This window comes from Lontra canadensis, unplaced genomic scaffold, assembly GCF_010015895.1.
Source record: "Lontra canadensis isolate GAN:19392208 unplaced genomic scaffold, GSC_riverotter_1.0 scaffold26, whole genome shotgun sequence".
NCBI lineage: Eukaryota > Metazoa > Chordata > Mammalia > Carnivora > Mustelidae > Lontra > Lontra canadensis.
In genome coordinates this window covers 330,409-352,123 of record NW_022631020.1, presented here as the reverse complement: position 1 = coordinate 352,123, position 21,715 = coordinate 330,409, and the positions used below count along the sequence as shown (strand labels likewise).

At 42.4% G+C, this 21,715-nt stretch overlaps 1 protein-coding gene across 3 annotated transcripts in view; it reads left to right on the top strand.

Annotated features, from left to right (window-relative positions):
- UBAC2 (UBA domain containing 2) overlaps positions 1 to 21,715 on the top strand; it is a 169,407-nt gene that overhangs the window by 110,852 nt on the left and 36,840 nt on the right. For 2 of the 3 annotated variants that reach the window (XM_032864083.1, XM_032864081.1), the window contains exons 6-7: positions 280 to 327; positions 17,622 to 17,864. In XM_032864083.1, coding sequence (XP_032719974.1) covers positions 280 to 327; positions 17,622 to 17,864 — 291 coding nt within the window. The remainder of the gene's footprint in view (positions 1 to 279; positions 328 to 17,621; positions 17,865 to 21,715) is intronic. The other variant, XM_032864082.1, reaches the window with a different exon arrangement.

Sequence of the window (21,715 nt, the reverse complement as noted above, 5' to 3'; positions counted from 1 at the left end):
TCTGCTTGAATTTCACTTATTTTTCTTTGCATGGGAGTGGACCAGATTCAGCCAGTCTATTTTTGGCTACGGGAAGGCTGAGAGCTTGGTTAAAAGAAGAAAAAAATAATGTATTATTTTCTTTGGGTGAGAAAATTGATATTTATTAATTTTCTTGTTTATATTAAGAGATACATGATTCATATGTCAGTGGTTATCACTGTAGTTCTATAAAGCAAAAATATGCTGTGACTGGCGGTTGAATTTCATTTTTAGTTGCCTTTTTTTTTTCTTTTATAGCTTTTCACCTCTGGTTCCTACATCTGGATTGTAGCCATAAGTGGACTTGTAAGTGTGATTTCCCCTCCCCCTACTGCTCTCACTTTTCTGAAGCAACTTCTTAGGAAGAAAGTCATGTTTGGATTTGGGTCATATTCAGTTGTCTCCAAATTTCATTTAACTATGTCAGTTCTGTCTCGTGCTGCTCCCTTATTAATGCAAAGGGGCCAGTTTGTCTCCATTTTCAAGGTAATTTTGGTGAAAGTTGTAGCTGAGTTTCTTGTTAGTGTTTTTTTAAAAATCACCTTAATAGTCGAACTCATAGTAGGAACAAAACAACCAAAAAAATGAAGTTGGACTTACTAAAAATAACGAGAGATATTCTCCTTGTTTTGTAAAGAGACACTGTCATGCAAGGGGGAAAATAAGACGAAATGGAAAGTCAAGTGGCCTGGAAGTGGCAGGAGAATTGTCGGGTGTGTGGCCAGGGAGGGCAGGGGGGCTGAGCAGACGGGCTGGGCGGCAGCCTCACCTGTGCGCTAGAATGTCTTCCTCCCACCCATCCCCCATGCCGCTCTTTTAAATTACACTATATTATTTTATTAAGCATTTTGTTAACCTCTAATGAGTGTATGAGATATTTCAAAAGAAATCTAAGACATGAAGTTGAGCTTTATTTTGCATTTATGACTTAAATTTGCACTCCCATACTTATATAAAAATAAGTTTATAATTCGTGTGTATGGAATATCGTTTTAATTTCTTCCTTGGGAAAGACTAAGAAAACTGCAGAAGGGATTCATGGTGGTGTGTATAACGTCGCAGGGGAAGGATTTGGAAATAACCGTGCCCTCCCCTGCAGACACTGAGTGAGTAACCACAACTTACTCTTGTTTCCTGGTGAGAGGGACTGGGCCCCGTGTCGGTAGTTTGGGTCTGCTCACTTCTCTCCTTCCTTTACGTGCTCTGTATAATTTCTTTGCTGTGTTCATTCTTTCATTACAACGTAGTCCATTCCCCAAGCTGCCAGCCCCCATTCTGATCAGATATCTGATTGGCCTTCAGGATCACAAAGGTGTCCTCCGTTATGTGCTCTTCAAACCATCCAAGCCACTTGGTGTTCCTAAGACTCAAAGTGACTTGGTGACAGTGGGGGGGTCAGACCGAGGCTGTAGGGCACTGTCGCCAGGCTCTCCCCAGCCTAATCTTCTTCCACTTGGGCACCACCTTGATAAACGGCTACTTCCCCAGCCTGCAAATAATAAATAGATAGCTCATTGCTTTCATAGTGAGAGCAGCATGACAGTCTACTATTTCTTTCGTGATACATTTTGTTTCCCTTAGCAATGAATGGTCTTTTGAGCCCCGTTTTGGGTATTTTCCTAAAGCATTCAAGAATTTGAGAAATGGGGCATCTGGGTGACTCGGATGGTTAGGCGTCTGCCTTGGGCTCAGGTCATGATCTCACGGTCCTGGGATCAAGCCCCACTTCGGTCTCCCTGCTCAGCGGGGAGTCTGTTTCTCCCTCCCCTTCTGCTGCTCCCCCTGCTTGTGCTCTCTCACTCTCTGTCAAAAAAATAAAAAATTTTTAAAAATTTGAGCAAACCCATCTTTAATAATTCATTATGTGACATTTGTTTTAAGATGTTTCATTTTAGGAACGCCTGGGTGGCTCAGTTGGTTAAGTGGTTGCCTTCGGCTCAGGTCATGATCCCAGGGTCCTGGGATCGAGTCCTGCATCAGGGCTTCCTGCTCAGTGGGGAGTCTCCTTCTCCCTCTGCTTGCTCTGCCTTACGGTTATCCTGCTTGTGTTCGTTCTCTCTCTCTGACAAATAAATAAAATCTTAAAAAAAAAGAGAGACATTTCATTTTAGTTCTCTATTGTTTTCGGACTCCTGGTTGTAAATGAAGTAATTGCTGTCACCTTAGAAAGTTTCATTTTGTGGCATTCAGTGCTGTAGAGTTGGAAGTTGCATTTTTTTCATCTCTCTGTAGTCTTTTTAAAATCTAAAATATGTGTGTCGTGGTCCCAGTTATTGTCCAGTACACATGCTTAACAGGTAGGTGCTTGGTTTTTTTTTTTTTGCTTTTTTTAAAAATTAAACTTTTATTTTAATTACAATATAGTTAACATACAGTGTTATATTAGTTTCAGGTGTCTTGTGATGAGCACTGCGTGATATATATGGAATTGCTGAAATTTTTTTTAAGAATTAGAAGTGTAACAATTTTTTTTTTTTTAGATGGGGTGGAGGTAGGGCAGAGGGAGGGAGATCTTAAGCAGGCTCCATGCCCAGCATGGAGCCCACCGAGGACCTAATCTCACAACCCTGAGATCATAACCCAAGAAGAAATCAAGAGTCAGATGCTCAACTGACTGAGCCACCCAAGTACCCCAATCACAAATTTTTTTTAAAAAAGATTTTATTTATTTATTTAACAGAGAGAGACACAGCAAGAGAGAGAACACAAGCAAGGGGAGTGGGAGAGGGAGAAGCAGGCTTCCCGCTGAGCAGGGAGCCCGACACGGGGCTCAATCCCAGGACTCTGGGATCCTGACCTGAGCCGAACGCAGACACTTAACGACTGAGCCACCCAGGCACCCCCCCAATCACAAATTTTTAACCTAAAAGTCTCTTGTTTGAGAAGAGTAAGTAGAATTGCACAGTATTTGGAATATAATTCCCAGAGTTTAGCATTTAAATAATCCCATTAATGAATTCCTCTGAGCCAACTGAAATTTCACTTTTACAGTGAGTAATTCAGCCAGTGTTGACCTACCATGAATACAAATCTGATAAATCTTCTTATCAGTTTGGTTATTCATTATTATTCTGCCATAATTAGATGATACTATATTTGCTTACAATGATTAGTATCAGTGATACTCATGGCCAGTTTTCCTTTATGTTATACAATAATGGTGGTGCTTATTTTGAATTTAATGAATATTTTCTTTCTGACTTTTTCCAGAAAACCATGTTTTTTAAATGAAATATTTAATATAGTACACTTTAGATAAGGATAATTATAAAGGAGGATATTAAAATTATTTGTGACTGTTCGGTTTATGCATATAGAATCAGAGTCTGAGATTCACAAAGCCACAACTTGTCCCAGATGTCTGTTGCTCAACGTGACTTCTCCTCTCCCTATATATATCAAGTGACTTCCCTTTTTTTTTTTTTCCAATGCTAAATAAAATACTAAAAAGAAAAGAATTCTTATTATCAAAAAGAAGTGCACAGATGGTATGCAGAGTTCTCGGAGAATGTTAGGAAACTTGCTAAGGAAATTTCACCTTCCAGCATTGAAACCAGTAGTTCTCCTGACATACTATTGTATTAAGGAAGTGATTTTATTTCAATCTGGCAGTTACATTTTTTTTTTTAAGAGAAAGAGCTTTTTTAAAAAAAAAGACATTTGTGTAAAACATAAGTCTTGTGTATCTGCTGTCATAGAAACCACAAACTTTACTCATGCTTTTCTGAAAAGCTGCCAACTTTGGATTTATTCCATTTAGTTACTGGTGCATTTATTTTGGTTAAGCTAGTTTTTAATCTCTCCTTGTGTCACTTGTTCTTCCATGATTATAAATGTTTCTGAATATATAACTTTAAAATACATCACTGATTAGGGCACCAGAGTGGCTCAGTCGGTGAAGCGTCTGCCTTCAGCTCAGGTCATGATCCCAGGGTCCTGGGATCGAGCCGGGCATCTGGCTCCCTGCTCAGCGAGGATCCTGCTTGTCCCTCTGCTCCCCATGCCCCTCCCCCCCACTTACACTCTCTCACTCTCTCAAATAAGTAAATTCTTTTAAAAATAATAATAACATACCTCACCAATTGAAAGGATAGAGGTTGAGAGATTATAATCAGGACAGCACTTAATAGATAGGAGCCCACTTTCTGTGTTTAGTGATTTCAGGGAAGAATGAGGACTCAACTTTTTTCCTGGAGTGAGAGGGGGAAGGTGTTTAGCTTAGCAAGGCGATGCTCAGTTAGCCGCCGCCTAGGACCACTGTCCCTCTTCAGTTCCGTTTTGTGATCCGTGAGAGATTCCCGTAAAGGTAAAGGGCGTTCAAGTTTACTTAAACATTACTTTGAGATTATTCCCATGTATCACCGATGTGTTTTGTATCATTCCTCCTTTGGCAATTCTGGTTTTTAATACCACCATTTAATATTTAAAATACCACTGGTTCTGGGAAAGATCGCAAAATTGTAATTGGAAAGCTTGGCAACAGCAGCCGAGGGAAATGTCTCAATTTAAGCATGAACTTGGGAAACGTTCCTGTCTACCTGCTTCTGCTATGCTTTCGTGATTGTTGACTGTTCTCAGTGTCTTTGGTAAGAGACCTGTGAAAATTGGGGGCACTCTTCACGGTCACAAGTTCTCTCATCTTGTTACGCATTAATACTTCTTTTCCATAAGGATTATGTTGCTTGCTTACTGAACTTCATCTAAGTTCTTGCTGTGGTTCCGCAGAGAGCCCTCGGGCTGGGCATATCCTTGCACTTCTTCATTTTCTGCCATTTTATGAATCACAGTAGTGAATCATTACCGCTGGGATGTACCCTAATTCTCGAAAGTTGAAGTCTCGGGCCTGAGTTGATTGTGGAATGATTAAAACAGAAAAATCCTGCTTTTGCCAGTTTTCTCTTTACAATTCACATATTTATCATCAGTCAGCCTTCTTTCAAGCTGCTTGGGGGCAAGTTAGCAGGCCTGCACTTGTCAAACTCCAGGCTGCTTTCTCCCTTTGAACTCCCCTTCACAGCCTACCTGTTTCCTGCATTCATTCCCTGTTCTGTACAGTATATCAGACTTTGATTATCTCATGATCAAGCAACCTTAATATGAAAAAAAAATCTGTCCTACCCAATAACAAGATCAGAAACATAGATTGACACCAGATTATTTTGGACTCTGACTATGGTTTGAGTTTATATTTTTTTCTGTAGGCAGTGGGGATCTTTAAAGCTTTTCAAACAAAAAACTTCACGACGGTGGGAGATTATAGAAGTTTTATTAGGGTTTGTAAATCATGAAAAAAGAGGAAGGGAAGAGTGAGCAGCCTTGTAGGAGTCCAGATGCCTCATTTGTGGGCTGTGATTGCTTTTTCCTCTTCCATCCACAGTAGTTTTAAGGAAAAAAACTTACGATAACCATCTTATGGTAACTGTAAAAGAAAAAGCATCAGACAGAACCTTATGCTGGTTGGCTTTCTAAGTCATGATGTAACATTAAGGGGAAGGCCTGTGGAACAGGCATAATCTGTGGAAATCCGGACTTCTGTGAGCAGGTGTTAGAGCTCAGACTGCTCCGTGGTACGTGAGAATGGTGGGTTGGGTCCTCGTCCTTCCTCTGCTTTTCATGTCTTTTTCTTCTCTCTATGCTTCCTCTTCCTTTCTCTTTCTTCCCTTATATTTCTTCTCTGGATTGACCAAAGAACAGTGCAGTAGAGTGGGTCAGATAACTCATTTGATGCCCGAAGTTTTCAGCTGAACTTGAGGAACTAAGATTAGTTGATTGAAATGACAGATGTCATAGAAGGAAGTCCAGGCTGGTGGAGCTGTGAGGTTGGCTGGGCTTGTGGAAGGCCACTTGCAGTAGTGAGAAGACAACAGTGACTCCCGGGAAACCTCCTCATGTGGAGGATGCTTTCACCTTCTTGGTGAAAGTCAACTTGGCATCGATCATTCTGACACCCAACGGAGTGCTGATTGGCCCATCACACATCACACACACATACTTTCTCTCTCATATGGATCCCTTTGCTCCTTCTCTCTCAGCCCCCTTTCCTTCTCGCCCTCTCTCTGTCCCCATCTCGACCACAGGTAGCCAGTACCTACGGAAAGAAACCTGTTCTCTTCCATGGCACGACAGCTGTAACTCAGTCCAGGGCTGACAGTACGAATGTCCTGTTAGACAGGTATCCACAGGGAAGAAGTGACCAGTAGACTGATTTTTACATGTTCCATGCAGAAAAAAATGAAGCCATTATTGCCACTTTTTTAAAAAATATTTTATTTATTTATTTGACAGGCAGAGATCATAAGTAGGCAGAGAGGCAGACAGAGAGAGAGGGAGCAAGCAGGCTCCCCGCTGAGCAGAGAGCCAGTGCGGAGCTTGATCCCAGGACCCTGGGATCATGACCTGAGCTGAAGGCAGAGGCTTTAACCCACTGAGCCACCCAGGCGCCCTGCCAGTGTCTTAATAAAGCTGTCAGAGACGTGCCTTAAAGATGCAGGTGTAAAATTTTATTGCTGCCCTTCATCTTTTACCTATAAGTAAAAACCTAGCCTTTTTGCCTTTTTTTCCAAGATTTTATTTATTTATTTGTGAGAGTGAGAGAGAGAGAAACAAGCAGGGGGAAGGGCAGAGGCAGAGGGAGAAGCAGACTCCTACTGAACAGGGAGCCTGACGTGGGGCTCAATCCCTGAATGCCGCAGGCAGACACTTAACGGACTGAGCCACCCAGGTGCCTCCCCACCCAGCCTCTTTTCAGAGCCTTTCAAAATTTGGCCTACTCATGTACCAATCTAACCCCTTTGTACCATATACTTCAGAGACATCGAATAAGTTTGACTCTTTCTGAACATCTTGTCCTGTCTCGGGATTCTGTGCCATTGTCCCGTCACTAATCTTTCTTCAACAAACACGTGGCACTATGTACCATGCACTTGCAGTAGATGCTGTTACCTGTTCAAATATTTTTGTTTGTTCAGAGTATTTGCTGCCTCTCTCTATTGGGGACCACCCTGTAGGGCTTCTGCATGATCTGTTGACATCAGGCTTTACTCTGTGACTTGCAGTAGCCACTAAAACATGAGCAGAATCGATGAATGCTTCTCAGGCTGAAGTTCTAGGAACTGCTGCCCCATCCCACCTTTCCTCTGTTACCTTTGCTCTGAGAAAAGCACATGCCAGATAGAAGCTGCTCCTTCAGCCCAGACCTAAGAATGAAGGAGACACATGGAGCGTGGCTGCGGCCACCACGTAATATGAGTGAGAAGTCAGCGTTTGCTGTAAGCTGCTGAAAGTTAGGATCATTTGTTACCGCAGAATAGCCTGGAGGAAGACAAGTACAGCTCTTTTCTAAGCCCTTTATACATATGATCTTAAGTAGCACTTACAAAAGCCTGATGAAGTAAGGACTAATATCCCCATTTTATAGATGAAACTAAGGCACAGAGAATTAAGTAATTTGCTAAGAACAAGCTAATAAGTAATGAAGACCATTCAAATGCAGGTCTTCTAGCATAAACACATAGAGTTTATGTTCTTAAGAGGTGGATTTGAATAACCACATGCAGTGTCTTCCAACTATATCCCTTCTTTCACCGTTAGTTCTCTTTTTTTCCTAGTGAAATCTTACACTTACTTAAGTTCTAATTCTGAAGCTTTCTCTGAGTCAGCCCTGCCTTTCAATTGAGAACGTGTTCTCGTCCCAGCCCATGGGTCCGGTGCCTCCCACGGGACCTTTCAGGGTGCTCATCCATGTCTATTTCAACCGCAAGACACATAAAAAGCTATTCTTAGATGTACCCTCAGCTACCCCACTAAGATGAGGCCCTGTTCATCATCAGTGTGGGCAGGATTCTGGAGGGAGATCGTGGACATGAAGAAATTTTAAAAGTACCCAGGGGTGCCGAAAGACACATCTCAACTTTCTGTAGCCTTTCTTATGAATTGTGTGGGCTAATATCCAAGAAGCCGTTAACCCATTGACAGCCTCTCTTGCCCTCCTGATGTGAAGAATCCAGCAGATGGCTGTGCTTGCCCTTCTAGGAACAAGATATTTCACTGGTCCTCCATGAATGGATTAAAAATGCAGCCCAGTCCCCACCTTTCAACAAACAGTTCACTGCCTTGTGTTTCTGGCATTATCCATGTACCAAAAAATGAGATAAAAAATGGCCTTGAAAAAGTTCAAAGGATAATTTAAAATCTATTAACCTGGTTCAATAGTGTTGCTGGTCAAAGAAAGAGAGATAAGGACAAGGTTACCAAGAAAACACCCATAGTTTCAAATTTTAGATGATCACTGAAAGATTATCGTGACTGTTGTAGCACAGAGCATTTTCCCATGGGGTCTTCACATTGTTTTTCTATCAAGAGAAGGAAGGTCTTCAATCAGTTTGGTTATCTCTCTAAACTATTTTTGGGGTTTTTTGGTTTTCTTTTTAAATAGAAGCATCCAGTGTTCCTTCCTCTTTGGGACTGATGGTGTTGATATGTCTCTTCTCTCTTGATGATAACCTGTTGGGAAAGGACTTTGGTAAATCAATGCCTGTGATTTTGAAGTTATTAGTTATAAACAGTGGCACAGCTTATTATCAAAACGTTCTCATGTTAGCCGGGAACATTTTCAAGATATTAGAAGTTTTTGTTGCTGAAGATTTTTATCCCACCACTTTTATAAAATAGAAAAGATTTCTGTATCTAGAGATGTCTAGATCTTTCTAGTCTTCTTGTTCATTTTCTTAGGAAAATTTTTTTTTCCTTTTATTTAGTACAGTGTTATTTATAGACAACAAAATTCAACAGTAAACATAGTGGCCATACGTTTCTACTTTTCTCTAGTGAATACCTAAGAGGAGAATTGCTGGGTGATATGTATGTTTAACATTATAAAGTAGTACAGTATGATTCTACCAAGTGGCTGTACCATTTTCCATTTCCACCACCAATACATGAGTTCCCCTTGGTCCACATCCTTCCTTACACTTGGCCTTGTCAGTTGTTTTAACGTTAGTCATTCTAGTTGGCACGTAATGATACCTTGTGGCTTTAATTTGCATTTCTCTAATGCCTAGTGGTTCGAACATCTTTTCTTGTACCAGCTGGCCATTTGTATAGCTTCCTTTGTGAAGTATTTGTTCAGATATTTTACATTTTCATTGTCTTATAATTGAGGTAAAAGATTTCTTTTTATATTCTGGACATAAGCCCTTTGTTGGATGTATTTTTTAAAAATTTTAGCTCAGTCTGTGACTTGCCTCCTTCTTAACTATGTCTTCCAGTAAACAAAAGTTTTTAATCTTGATTAATTCAGTTTTCAATATTTAAAATAGTTTCTGCTTTTGATGTCTTATTTAAGAAATCTTTGCTAATCCAGTGCCACAAAGATTTTATTCCATATTTTCTTCTAGAATGTAATAGCTTATGCTATTACATTTAAGTCTTAGATCCCATCTGAATAATTCTTAGGAGGTAAGGGTTGAGATTTATTTTCGTTCATACAGGTAGATACCTAACATCATTCTGTCATCATTTGTTGAAGAGATTCATTGCTCCTTTCGTACCTTAGCACCTTTGTTGAAAATCAGCTGACTAGTGTGAGTCTATTTTGTGACTTTCTTTTATATCCCAGTGATTTGGGCGCCTGGGTGGCTCAGTGGGTGAAAGCCTCTGCCTTCAGCTAAGGTCATGATCCCAGGGTCCTGGGATCGAGCTCCGCATTGGGCTCTCTGCTCAGCGGGGAGCCTGCTTCCTCCTCTCTCTCCTCTGCCTGCCTCTCTGCCTAATTGTGATCTCTATCAAATAAATAAATAAAAATCTTAAAAAAAAAAAAAGATTATATCCCAGTGATTTATATGTCTGTCCTTACGCAAATATCACTATCTTGAGTACTTTTGCTTTATGTTAAGTTGAAATCAGGTAATGTAAGTTTTACAGCATTTTTTTTTTTTCAAAACAGGCTTAACTATTTTTGGCACATTGACTTTCCATATGCATTTTTAAATCAGCTTATAATTTCTTTACAAAAAAAAAAGCAGTTAAGATTTTATTTGGGATTGCACTGAAACTATAGACCAATTGGGAAGAATTGCCATTGTGATGACTTTAAAATATGCCTACAAATCCTTTTATAATTCAGGAAATGGGAGTTTAATTTCCCTTCCTGGAGTATAGGCTATACATAGCATAGCGAAATGATGGTGTGTGACTCCAGACTTCAGATGAGTGAAAGTAGGCTGACATCTTGACTACAGCCTGATGAGAGACCTTGAACCACAGCCACCCAGTGAAGCTGCCCTCAAATTTCTGACCTTTTTAATAAACTGTGTGTATAACTAGTGCTTATTGTTTTAAGCCACTGAGTTTTGAGTAGTTTGTTATTCAGTAATAGATAACTATTATAAGCATTTTAATTGTATTGAGTCTTCCAATCCATGAATATGGTATCTTTTCACATTTATTTAGCAAATCTTTAATTCCCCTTTATAGGTTTTAAATTTTCAGTGTATAGGCCTTGCATTTCTTTTATTAAGTATATTGCTCAATATTTGTGGGTTTTGATAGTATTTTAAATGGAGTTGTTTTTACAATTTTTAATCCCAGCTTTTTGTTGCTGGTATATAGAAACGCAGTTAATTTTATGTATATTGTTACTGTGTCCTGCAATTTTGCTATCTTTGTTTATAATTCTTGGTAGCTTCTTTTGTAGATTTCTTAGGGTTTTCTACATGCATGATCATGTTCTCAGGGAATATGTTTTGTTTATATGTTTTACTCTTTTATTCTGTGCCTATTTTTTTCCTTATGGCACTAGCTAAGACCTCTAAATACAGTGTTGAATACAAGTGGATATCCTTGTCTTGTTCTTGCCTTAGAAAACACTGAGTTTTTCACCTTTGAGTCTATAAATGCATTAATCATTCTACATTTTCATATTCATTTGTAGTTTATTATTTTTATACCAATGTAAGAAACTAGTTTCAACATAAGCCTGTTTTCCTTTTAATTTTGGTTTCTTGAATCAGTTTATGAAAATGAGTATCATTTTAAAGGAGGATGGTCTCCTCGTTAAAAGGAACACTAAAAAGTATTTAGATTTACAGACCTGATTGAGGCTTTTTCCATGTGCTAAAGACTCTAGCTGTCTCCTCATGTATCTTTTCCTTAGTAGCAGAACTTTCATCTTATTTGGGGCAGGAGTACCTCCAGCTGGAAGATCACACTTCTTTGCATCTGGGTATAGCCATCACACTAAATCCTGGCATCCTGTCCAGTGAGCTGTGAACCCACATATTGGTGGGACTTCTGGGAAGCCTCCTTAAAGTAGCCTTTTTGTCCTTCTGTCCTTCCGCATTTTCTTCCCTTTGCTGCCTGGAATGCACCTAAGATGGTTAGAGCTTTTATAACATGAGGGAGAATAAACTTCTGTTGTACTTAAGCCATTGTTATTTGCGGTTTTCTGCTTTGAACATTTAACCTGATAATCCTGATACATGATTTTTCAAAAGGAAGAATTTAGAGCAGCCTCCTAACAAATAGTCTGTGATCAGTCTAATTCTGTCCTTATTCCAGTGTAACCTCCCAAGAATCAAGATATCCAGTGCTTTAATTAGATACTTCAAGATGATAGTAAAAGATGAGAGCTATAGGAAGTTCATCTGAATCATTTTTGTACTTGACAAAGAACAAGATTGTAAGACTCTTTTGATGAGTGCTAAAGCCACATGATTCTGTCTGTTATGGGAAGAATAATCATTTTGTAATTAATCACCAATGGCAGAAATAACTTTAGGCATCTCTAATTTGCATACATATTCTCTGGGTGAAAAAAGAAAAATAATTCCAAAGTTTCTTCTTTCTTTCTTTAGCATTTTTAGTGAAGAAAAGGAATATGTAAATGTAAGGTCCGTTTAGAGCAACAGTTTTCTTTGTTTTGCTCCCTGCTGTATCCCAGCGTTTACAACACAGCCTGGCACATAATAAATGTTAAGCAAGTATGTATTGGAAGAATAAAGGTTGGATGAAAAGCCTCAGTCTGGTTTCGTCAGGACTTGAGTACAAATGGAGTCTGTCTAATGGGGTCTGGGTGCGAAGGGATGTTTGCTCCCTCGGCTCATTCCCATCTTGAAGAGGCCGCACTTTGTCCCCAAGAGAGAAGCTCCTTTGTGTTTACCCTGCTGTCCTGTCAGGTGATAGGTTTCGGGATGTCGAGACCGTGGTTTCCAGGACCCTGGCAGTGCAGTGTGCTATGGGGGTTTTTGTTCAGCCACACTTGCCTGCAGAAAGAGATCGTCAAACACCTGGGTGTCATTGCCCGGTCATGGTTTCTCATCTTCCTGAAGATGTGAACCTTGCTGTGGTTACATGCTTATACTAAGCAGGACCAGAGGACGCTTGAGGTTTACTCTCTGTAAGCAAGAGGGTTTTGCCTCTTTTCTACGTAGCCAGTTAAATTCTTTATTTGCCCTATGAGTGTTATTTCTTGATTCCCTTTCTAAAAGGACTAATAATCTGAAAAATCATAATAAGTGTGTAATTGACATCCATGTTTGTTAATGGCCTAAAGAAACAATTTCCTGTTGTTTTACATTCTCACATTTATGAGGTAACAGCTTCTTTGGCTTAGGGGGAGCTCCTAGCACTTACCCAGGGCTGTGGCCTTGCTCTTTCTGGTGGGCTTGCCACTGCAGGTGGCCTAGAGTGCTCTCTCCTCTCTTGATCTCTGGGTTTCCTTTCCTGGGCCAGGGTTCCTGATTCCTGCTGCTTGAATGCTCTCATTCTGGCTCTAGCTGGCCTTCCCAAGACCACTGCTGCTGCTTTGTCCCCTGTCATTGGCCTATCAGCTTGACCTTGGGTTTCCTGCTCTGAAGGCCACAAGAAACCCCTCCCTTAGTGTTTCCCCTGGCCTCTTGACATGCAAATCTGAACATATGGTTTATTTTTAAAGCCTGTTTTTTTTCACAAACTGGGGATTTCGAGAAAACTCTCATTCAGAAGTCCCAGTACATGAAAGGTTTCTGAGATAATGAAAATTAAAGTTAAAAGTAATGTGTAAATTAAGGTAGCCTAATAATAAGTAATACTCTCTCAAAACTCATGGTAGTAATGAGGTGTATAATTCAGGGAGAATTTAATGCAGTCATTGTTATCCCATCTTGTCATAGGATAAGGTGATGATTATCAAATATTTATAGGAAACTAAACTGTTTAAGCTCTTCATATTTTAATCCATTATGAGTACCTAACATTTATGAAGAGCACTTTAATTAGTTGACAACTTGAGGTCATGCTGGTGCCCCAGAGGCATACACAGGTGAACTCTACCTTTGTGTCACATGGGAAAGTATAAACTTAGCACCAAAAATGTGTCTGTTGGCAACTTCCCAGTTTCCCTTGAAAGAATCTAAAATAATGTATTTTTTTAGAACATTTATTGATTTTCCATTTTCCCAGAAACACTTACTGAGCTCTTACTGTGTTCCAGATGCTGTTGTAGATGCAGAAGCCAAACCAGATCAAACCAGCCACAGTTCTTCCTTGTCCAAAGCACACATTCAAATAGGAGGCAAACCCCTGGGATGACATTCAAGCAGATGAGCATAAAAGCCCTATTTTACCCCTGCCAGAATTTGCAGTAATATATTCGTTTATACCAGAGTTATAAATTATCCTAATTGTTCACTGAATACATGATTTTGGTGAGTGTATACATGATGGTGGGGGGCAGGGGTAAACATGGCAGGAGACTGAAAATCTTTAGCTTTCATCAATTCTTGAAAGAACCTATGAACTCGCTAAGTAGAGGCAACAGCTATGCATTTTCATTATATTTTCCTCATTTCTTTAAAAGGCATATGATTACGTAAAACAAAAATAACACCAAAGTGCTAGGTTTATAAGTATATACATATAATATATAAAGTGGCATTGGTTTGCAGTGGTGGTTAAGTGGGACCATATTCTTGCAAGTTTCCTATATTTTACTTGAAATAATTCAGTATTAACTCTAAGCATATGTGGTGAGTTAAAGATAGATATTGTAATCCCTAGAGCAAACACAAGAAAAATATTCTGTGAGGTATTGCTAGAAACAAAACAAAACCCAATAAATAAATTGAAATACTAAAACTATTGGCTTAACGCAAAAGAAAATAGGAAAGGAGGAGCAAAGAACAAAAAAAAAAAAAAATGAGACCAATAGAAACCAAATAGCAAAATCCACCTATACCAAAGTAAGCCCATTAAGTGTGAAGAGCTAAACAAACAAAAGGGTCTTAAGATGTGCCTTATGTATTTTGTGCAGAAAGATTTAAAGTTCGGTAAGTTGTTTATTTCCTTAATCCGTTGGGAGTTTATACATGATGGGAATGTGGGTCTCTTCTGCAGCCTTATGTAGAGCTCCCTCTGACTTACCACGTGCCCTTGTCCCCCGCAGCCTTTTTCTATGCGCTTGGTCTTTAGGTCACTTTGAGTAGCTCTACATAGAAACTACACTGTTTTAATTACTCAAACTTTATATCATATCCTGAAACCTGATAAGCCTTAATATCATTACATTGGCCATTATGGATCCTTTATTTTTTTTTAAAGTCTTTTTATTGTATATATAACACACCGAGGTGTTTATAAACTAGAAATGTCATGAAACCAAACACTGGAAAGTGGACACACCCATAAAACGCCACACAGGGCAGAGTACTGCCAGCCTCAGAGCGCCCCTCCCTCCCGGGTCTCGCAGAATGGACGGTCGGTCACCCTCATGCTTCGCTCCATGGTTTTCCCACTGGAGATAGATCGTTCAGATCAATCCACTTACAAAAATGGAATCATATATTTTTTGTCTGGTGGCTTTCTCCCAACATTATGTTTTTAAAACTTAAACTTTAAATATTCCAAATGCAGTACATTTTAGAGGTGGCATTTAAGTTCCGACAACAACAAAAAGCTGTAAAGCTTTTATTTTGGATTACATTGACTTTGTATCTTGATTTGGTGGAAATATGTATATTAATAGTTGTACATCTTCCCATTCATGGATGTGATGCCTTTATTTATTACTAGGATTTTCTTTAGTGTGCCTTTTTTTTTATAGTTTCAAAATTTTCTTTTTCACAGTTTGCTATTCTGCAGATAGTTAATACTTTTTCCTTTCTAGGCAGTCTCTTTTATCTCTGGTAACTTGTAAGGGCTTCTTTGTTTCACAACAGTGCATCTAGATGTAAATTCCATTTTGTTATCCTTCTTGGGACTCTTGCATTATCGATCTGGGATTTATATTCTTTATTAATTCTGGAGAAATCTTAACTATTATCTCTTGAAGTAGAGTTCTGCTCTGTCCGTGCTCCCTCCGTTGTTTTCTTCTGGAAGTCGTATGAGACCTCACTCTGTGAGACCTTTGTCTGGGCGGAATCTTGGGGGGCAGAGCCCCGGGCCTCCCCTCAGAGCCGGCTCTGCCCACTTCAGAAACCTCCTTGGTTCACACCCTGCAGAACTTTTACCTTCTCCCTGAAGGAGAGAGGGTGGGTATGGGCGACGCTGGGTTGGGCAGGAATTGGGGTTGCTTCCTCTGGAGACAGGCCCTCGCATCGCTCCGGCCTTCTGCGTTCCTGGTGCCTCTAATCGCCGAGCCTGTCTGAGCCCTCAGGGACCTTGCCAGCACTTGGATTTCTCTTTCTTCCCCTGTGCCAAGTGATTTCTAAATACTCAGTATTTCCCATTTTGTTAGTGTGGTTCAGGATTACAGATGCTTTCTAGTTTCATTGAATGTGGAATTTGTTTCTATTTTCATTTTCTTTGTTCTTCTGTACCGGTTTTGAGAGAAGTGACATAGAAATTATTTGAAACCAAAACTCCTCTGCCTCACTCTTCCCTCTGTACCAGTCCGTGTCTCGCTCCTACCACAGCACCGAAACTGTACTTATAAGATCATCAAAGGCTTCCATTTTTGCCAGATCTGGGGGTCATTTTACTACCTGGCCTGGTTGACCACGGAGCTGTGTGGTACATAGTGGCTGTCCCCAACCTGAGATGTTCTCTGTGCTTTGCCCACGCTAATCCTTTTCCACCTGTCCCCTGGTGGGCTGCCAGATGGCTCCACTGGCTTCTCCTACCCCATCCACGCACAGAATATTGCTGGGTTGAATCCGAAGTTCTCCCTTCTGTTGTTTGTTCCGCACCCTTGCTCTTACCTATGCCCATTGCTTGAACTGCTGTCAGTGCCCCAGACCCCCAGATCCTTACCTCTGCTGAACTTTCCCTGGAGGTCCAGGTCCCCACCCGGATCTCTCCTAGATGCTCCTGGGCCCACTGCTGCGTCGCATTTCTGTTTGCCCTGCCTGAGATGTTCTTCCCACGTCTTCAGATCGCTGGCACCCCATTATCCTGAAGAGCTTTGCTCAAATGTCACTTCCTCCAAAGCTTCCCTGGCACTGACCTACAGACAGTCCTTGCTCAAGGCCACTTTATTTTGTTTCCTTCACAGAACTTATCTGGAATTGTTTTATGTTTTTGCTGCCTCACTCTGTATTCGCCATTCTGACCGCTGTTACCCGTATAAGAACAGGGCCTTGTGGATCTTGTCCTCCACTGTCCACCGAGTGCCTCGAACAGTGCTCAACAAAGTCTTGCCTCATTAATTGATTTAAATTTTATTAAAACATTAAAGTGTACTTTTCTCCTATTAGCACATTGTCAAATATGTTCTAATTTGCTATGAATAATTTATCCTAAGAATCAGATTCACAAAAGTAAAGATTTTTTTTACAAAAGAATAGCCAAACTCATTTTAACCTAGAAAACCAGTCTTTAGATGTCTCATACCATATAAATTACCTTAAAGATGAAAATAAAAAACAGGCTTGTTTGTAAATAGAATTGTGAATTACTATTGGCAAGGATTTTAAAACTAGAAAAATCAGTACTTGAAAAATGTATCAGAACACTATGTAAATTGTAAACTGTCTTTATTTTCTGATAAATTTATTATATGTCTGGATTGCATCATTGGCCATTAAAGGTTTTTGTTGTTGTTGTTGTTGTTTTAAGATTATACCTATTTGTCAGCAAGAAAAAGAGAGAGCACAAGCAGGGGGATTGACAGGGAGAGGGAGAAGCAGGGAGCCCAATGTAGGACTCGATCCCAGGACCCTGGGATCATGACCTGAGCCGAAGGCAGACACTCAACCCTCTGAGCCACTCAGACATCCCTTAAAGTTGTTTTCTGCCAGTATCTCTCTGATGGCCATTTGCCAGTAAGAGTAACCACAGAGGTAGTACAGTGTGAAAGTGCTTCAGTAATCAGATCTTGTATGGCTTTTTTTTGTTAAAGAAAACATTGTTTTTTAAATACTTGGCCAGTTCTTTGAGTGTAAAGTGGTTAGGATTTCTCTGTCTCTTCTAGCTTTATAAAAACAAATTTGTTTAGTGAGTAAATTAAATTCTTGTTTACTTGTCCTGCTTACTGCTATGCACCTGATAGGAGTGTTGTTTACCACCCAGCACTGCTAGAATGAAGGAGCATAGCCTGGGAAGTATTTTGTGGTCTTCCTGATTTCTGTGTTCGTATGTTCTTGAACGCGGTTACGGTGAAACCATCCCATTGGACCTCCTTCTTTCAGGCATCGGGCCTCTGCTACCACAGCAAAGTATTCCGGCTCCACCAGGCGCTCTGCATTCCCATATGGATGGCAAAGTTCTTTTCTTGGACGCTGGAGCCCATCTTCTCATCTCCAGAACCCGCCACCGAAGCCCGGATTGGGATGGGGGCCACCGTCGACATCCAGAGACAGCAGAGGATGGAGCGGCTTGACCGGCAGCTGACGCTCTCTCAGTTTGCACAAGTGAGACGACAGAGACAGCAGGTAAGCAGTGGCAGACAGATTGGAAAGGCCCAAGTGCTCGGCACACTTCACCTCTGCGGCTTACCATGCAGCCGAGAGGACGCATCACTCCTGCGCATGGCAGCCTGGAGAACTTGACGTTTCCGCATAGGATGTAGGTCTCTGTTAGTGGTTTTCTTAGCACTTTGGGTTTTTTTGGTTTTTTAAGTAAAAAAAAAAATTTGCAGCTGAAAGGACTGGTCAAACTGGGCATTCTTATTCCACTTCTATTAGATAAACATAATTTCTTAGAGAAACACCAACCTAGTTAACAAGACATGATATTTATCTGTCCTTATAATCTTGTAAAAGCCACAGTGTGTGTTCCTGTTAAAAATGCTGGTTATCATATGCGCTGCAGTAAAGGGCAGATGTGAAGCTTCTCGATTTTCCTTGGTTGAAAGGAAGAGACTATGAAAATGAGAAAGTTTCAGGGGAATAACCAGTGAATCAAAGGCTGTGTTTTCTTAACCTTGTTATCTACACATAACAAGAAATACTGCACATTTATCTACAAAAACTGCTGTATGCAAACACTCTAATGGTACCCCTGTCTTTCAAGGGTTACTGTATGTCAGCCCGACCCTCCTACTGATCTTGCTCTGGCACTCTGCCATCCAGCACACCAAGCTCTTTATCTCTGTGTCCGTCTCCTTTACCCTCTGGGGTATGAGAGAGGATACTGTTCTCTCACGCCATCTCCCTGTTTCCTTCCTGCCTTCACCGGGTGTGAGAACTAGGTCTGCAGGCCTCACGGTGGTCTGGAAAAGTGAGATCAAGTGTGGCATCCCAGGTGTCCCATTGGAGATAGGGGTCCTAGAGTTTATATACCCTTATTAATGGGCTGAGCCTATAGGTGAAAAAGAAAACCCAGGTGTTCCCTACAGAGATATTTGACCTTGAGATGACTCTGGAACATAAAACAAAGACACCTATGATGTATTTAAATGTGGAGGACAGACCTCTCACCTCAGAGCTGGAGGTGTAGATCATGGAGTCAGCTTCAGAGGGTTGAGTAGGTGCTAAGTGAGTCCTTTAAGAGAATTATATCCAAGATGAACATAAGCCATGGAAGGAGCCTTGTGTGTAGCAAGAGGGGGAGCTGGATCCTACAAGGAAAGAGAAGGAAGAATGAAGAGTATGAGAACTCAGAAAGACCAGGTCCAAAAACTGAAGTCATGGTGAGTATAAATATTTTCCAGGTAGAATGGGCAGAGCTGTGAGGGAGAGAAAGAGACAGGGTATGATTCTGAGGTTTCTGGCTTAGATAGTGGGATGGATTGATGACAGCACCATTTCTCCAATACCAAAAGAGCAGATCTGGGGGAAATACATTGACTGAGGTACCTTCGGAATACCTAGGACTCCCCATTAGATAGCTCGTGGAGCCCATGCTTGTGAGCAAACCAGAGAGGTCTTATTGCTTAGCTTTGCATCCCCAGGGACATCTTCATGCAACAAGTTTCTTAGGGAACCCTGTTGGAATCCGCATCTTTTGGGGGGAGTGGTGGTGAAGGACACGGGGAGACTAACCAAGAATCAGAGAGAGCCATAGAGAGCCCTTCCAGATTGCACTGGATTTGGCCAAAGAGCTGACACTTGAAACCTCCACCAGCCAGTCACTGGGTGCAAACTGCAGGTCTGGGGCTGACTGGCTGTGCTGTGTTACACGCTGTCCACAGGGGGTGTCCCTGGAGAGCTTTCCGCTGCCAGCAGTCCCCCTCGGCAGGAAAGTGGAGCACTTCTGTCCTGGGGAGGCAGGGGATCCGGGCGGTGGGCCAAAGCACCCACCCCTTGTGCTGCTGGCATCTTCCTGGTTGACAGAAGTTCTTGGAGCAGCTCCTGCAGGACTCCAGTGATGCTCTTACACCAGGAGAAACCTTCAAGAGGAAGATTAGGACACACTTCATCCCCTTCTGGGGAAGTTGCTCTCCAGGCCACCCTGGCCACCCCGTCCCTCTTCTACTTTCCATTTGACCATTGGCAGGAAGACAGTCTTGGTGAAGTGACACAGAGCGTCATCCCCGTGAAGTCTCAGTCCCCGGTCGCCTTGCCTCTCTCAGGCTGCATCTGCTGCCCTTGTCCTTTTACTGTAAAAACCAGGGCATGGGCATCCTAGGAGACACCCTCATGCCACACATGTTTTTCCCTCCTACTTTTGTCCCCCTAGTTGTGCCTTTTCTGGAGGATTACAGTTACTTAATCCTGCCATGAAAATGACTTCCTTCCTGGCCTGCTGCTCTCGGCATGAGAGCTCAAAATGACTGGGTAGCAGCTGTCACTTCACATGTAATGTCCTTATCTTGTCCCCAGTGGAAGTGTTACCCTCCTGGGAGGCGAGCTCGCTGAGCCCATGGAATCTAGTTTCAGGGACAGGAAGCCCAGATTCCCAAGCAGGTCACTGGTTAAGAGTGTACTTAGGGCCACTGCCCCTCCTCTGTCTTCTTTGCAGAACCCACGTGTTCTCCCTGCTGGGCACGCAGCGCCTGGATGGTGGTTGTTGATGTAGGGTTTGTACCGCGTGCTGGAACCCCCAGAGCCGTCCTTGCAGAGCTCCCCCTCCGGACTGGGGAGCCGTGCGATGTGTGAGGGGGTCCGTGCCGCCCGTGCGCCCCTTATAAGCGACCTTGCGATGTGACACGACGTTAGCTGGAAGCCTGGTGGGTGGAGCAAACTTCTGTAACCCCCAGGTGGGGGCTCTGGCTGACAGAAGAGGCAGCGGACCTAGAACCAGAGTGCGCGTCCGCTCCGGTGATGCCGCGTCGCTGCCTTCGTTAGCGTCCGCTCAGGCTGCCACAGCAGAATACCACAGCACCAGGTCTGACCAGCAGAACATTCTTTCCTTCCTGTTGTGGGGGGCTAGACGTCCAAGATCAGCGTGCGGGCAGGGTCCGTTTTGGAGAGGAGTCTCCCGGGCCTGCCGACAACCACCTTTCCCACTCCGGCCTCACGTGGCCCCTTCCCAGAGTGCGCCTGTCTTGGTGTCTTGTCTTAGGAGGACAGCAGTCCTGTTGGATTTAGGTCCTACCCTTATGATCTCATTTAACCTTAATTACCTCCTGAAAGGCCCTGTCCCCAGCTCTGGTCACAAGGGGGGTTAGGAACTTCAACCTGTGCATTTGGGGTGGGCAGCTTTCGGTACAGAACACTGTCCCTTCCAGAGTGAAAAGGGCCCAGCATAGCCTGTCTTGCACTGGCTGCTGCTTCTCCTTGAGCAGGGGTGGTGTGCGAGGGCTCAGCACTGGTCTCTTGCTGTCGCTGCTGTCCTGGCCACTCCTCCTGTGCCTGCTGTCCTGGCCACTCCTCCTGTGCCAGCACTGGGTGGCTGGTGGCAGGGGCTGGCTCAGTCAGTTGCCTGAGTCATTCCTTCTCTTTGGCAGGAGACGTTTCTGGTAGATCAGCATGCCAGTATAATGCTCAAGCGTTGTCTCGGTGTGTGCCTTCACACATCATTCGCCTTGTGCTGGCGTAGTTCATCTGTCCGCCTGGCGGCTGCTCCATCATCCTGGTGCCCTCCGTCACCCACCTGTGCCCCTCACTGGGCTCCGGGGTTACGGTCGGTCGGTCATTACTTCGACTCTCTGAGCAAGGCTGGTGGGTACTCCGTGGGCAGGAGAGAAGTGCAAAACATGTCCTTTCCCCAGCGACTCTGTGATCAAGCTCAGGGAGCCTTGGTGGATATACTTGAATTAGAGAACATCTGAGAACAAGGAATCATTGGCCTGAGCACCCAGAGCGTAAGGAAGCCGAGAAGAGCGCCGTCCCTGCTGCCCGCTACCGTGTGGTTTCAGCGGGAGGACAGACAGGATTGGGTGGGCTGAGATGAGGCAGGT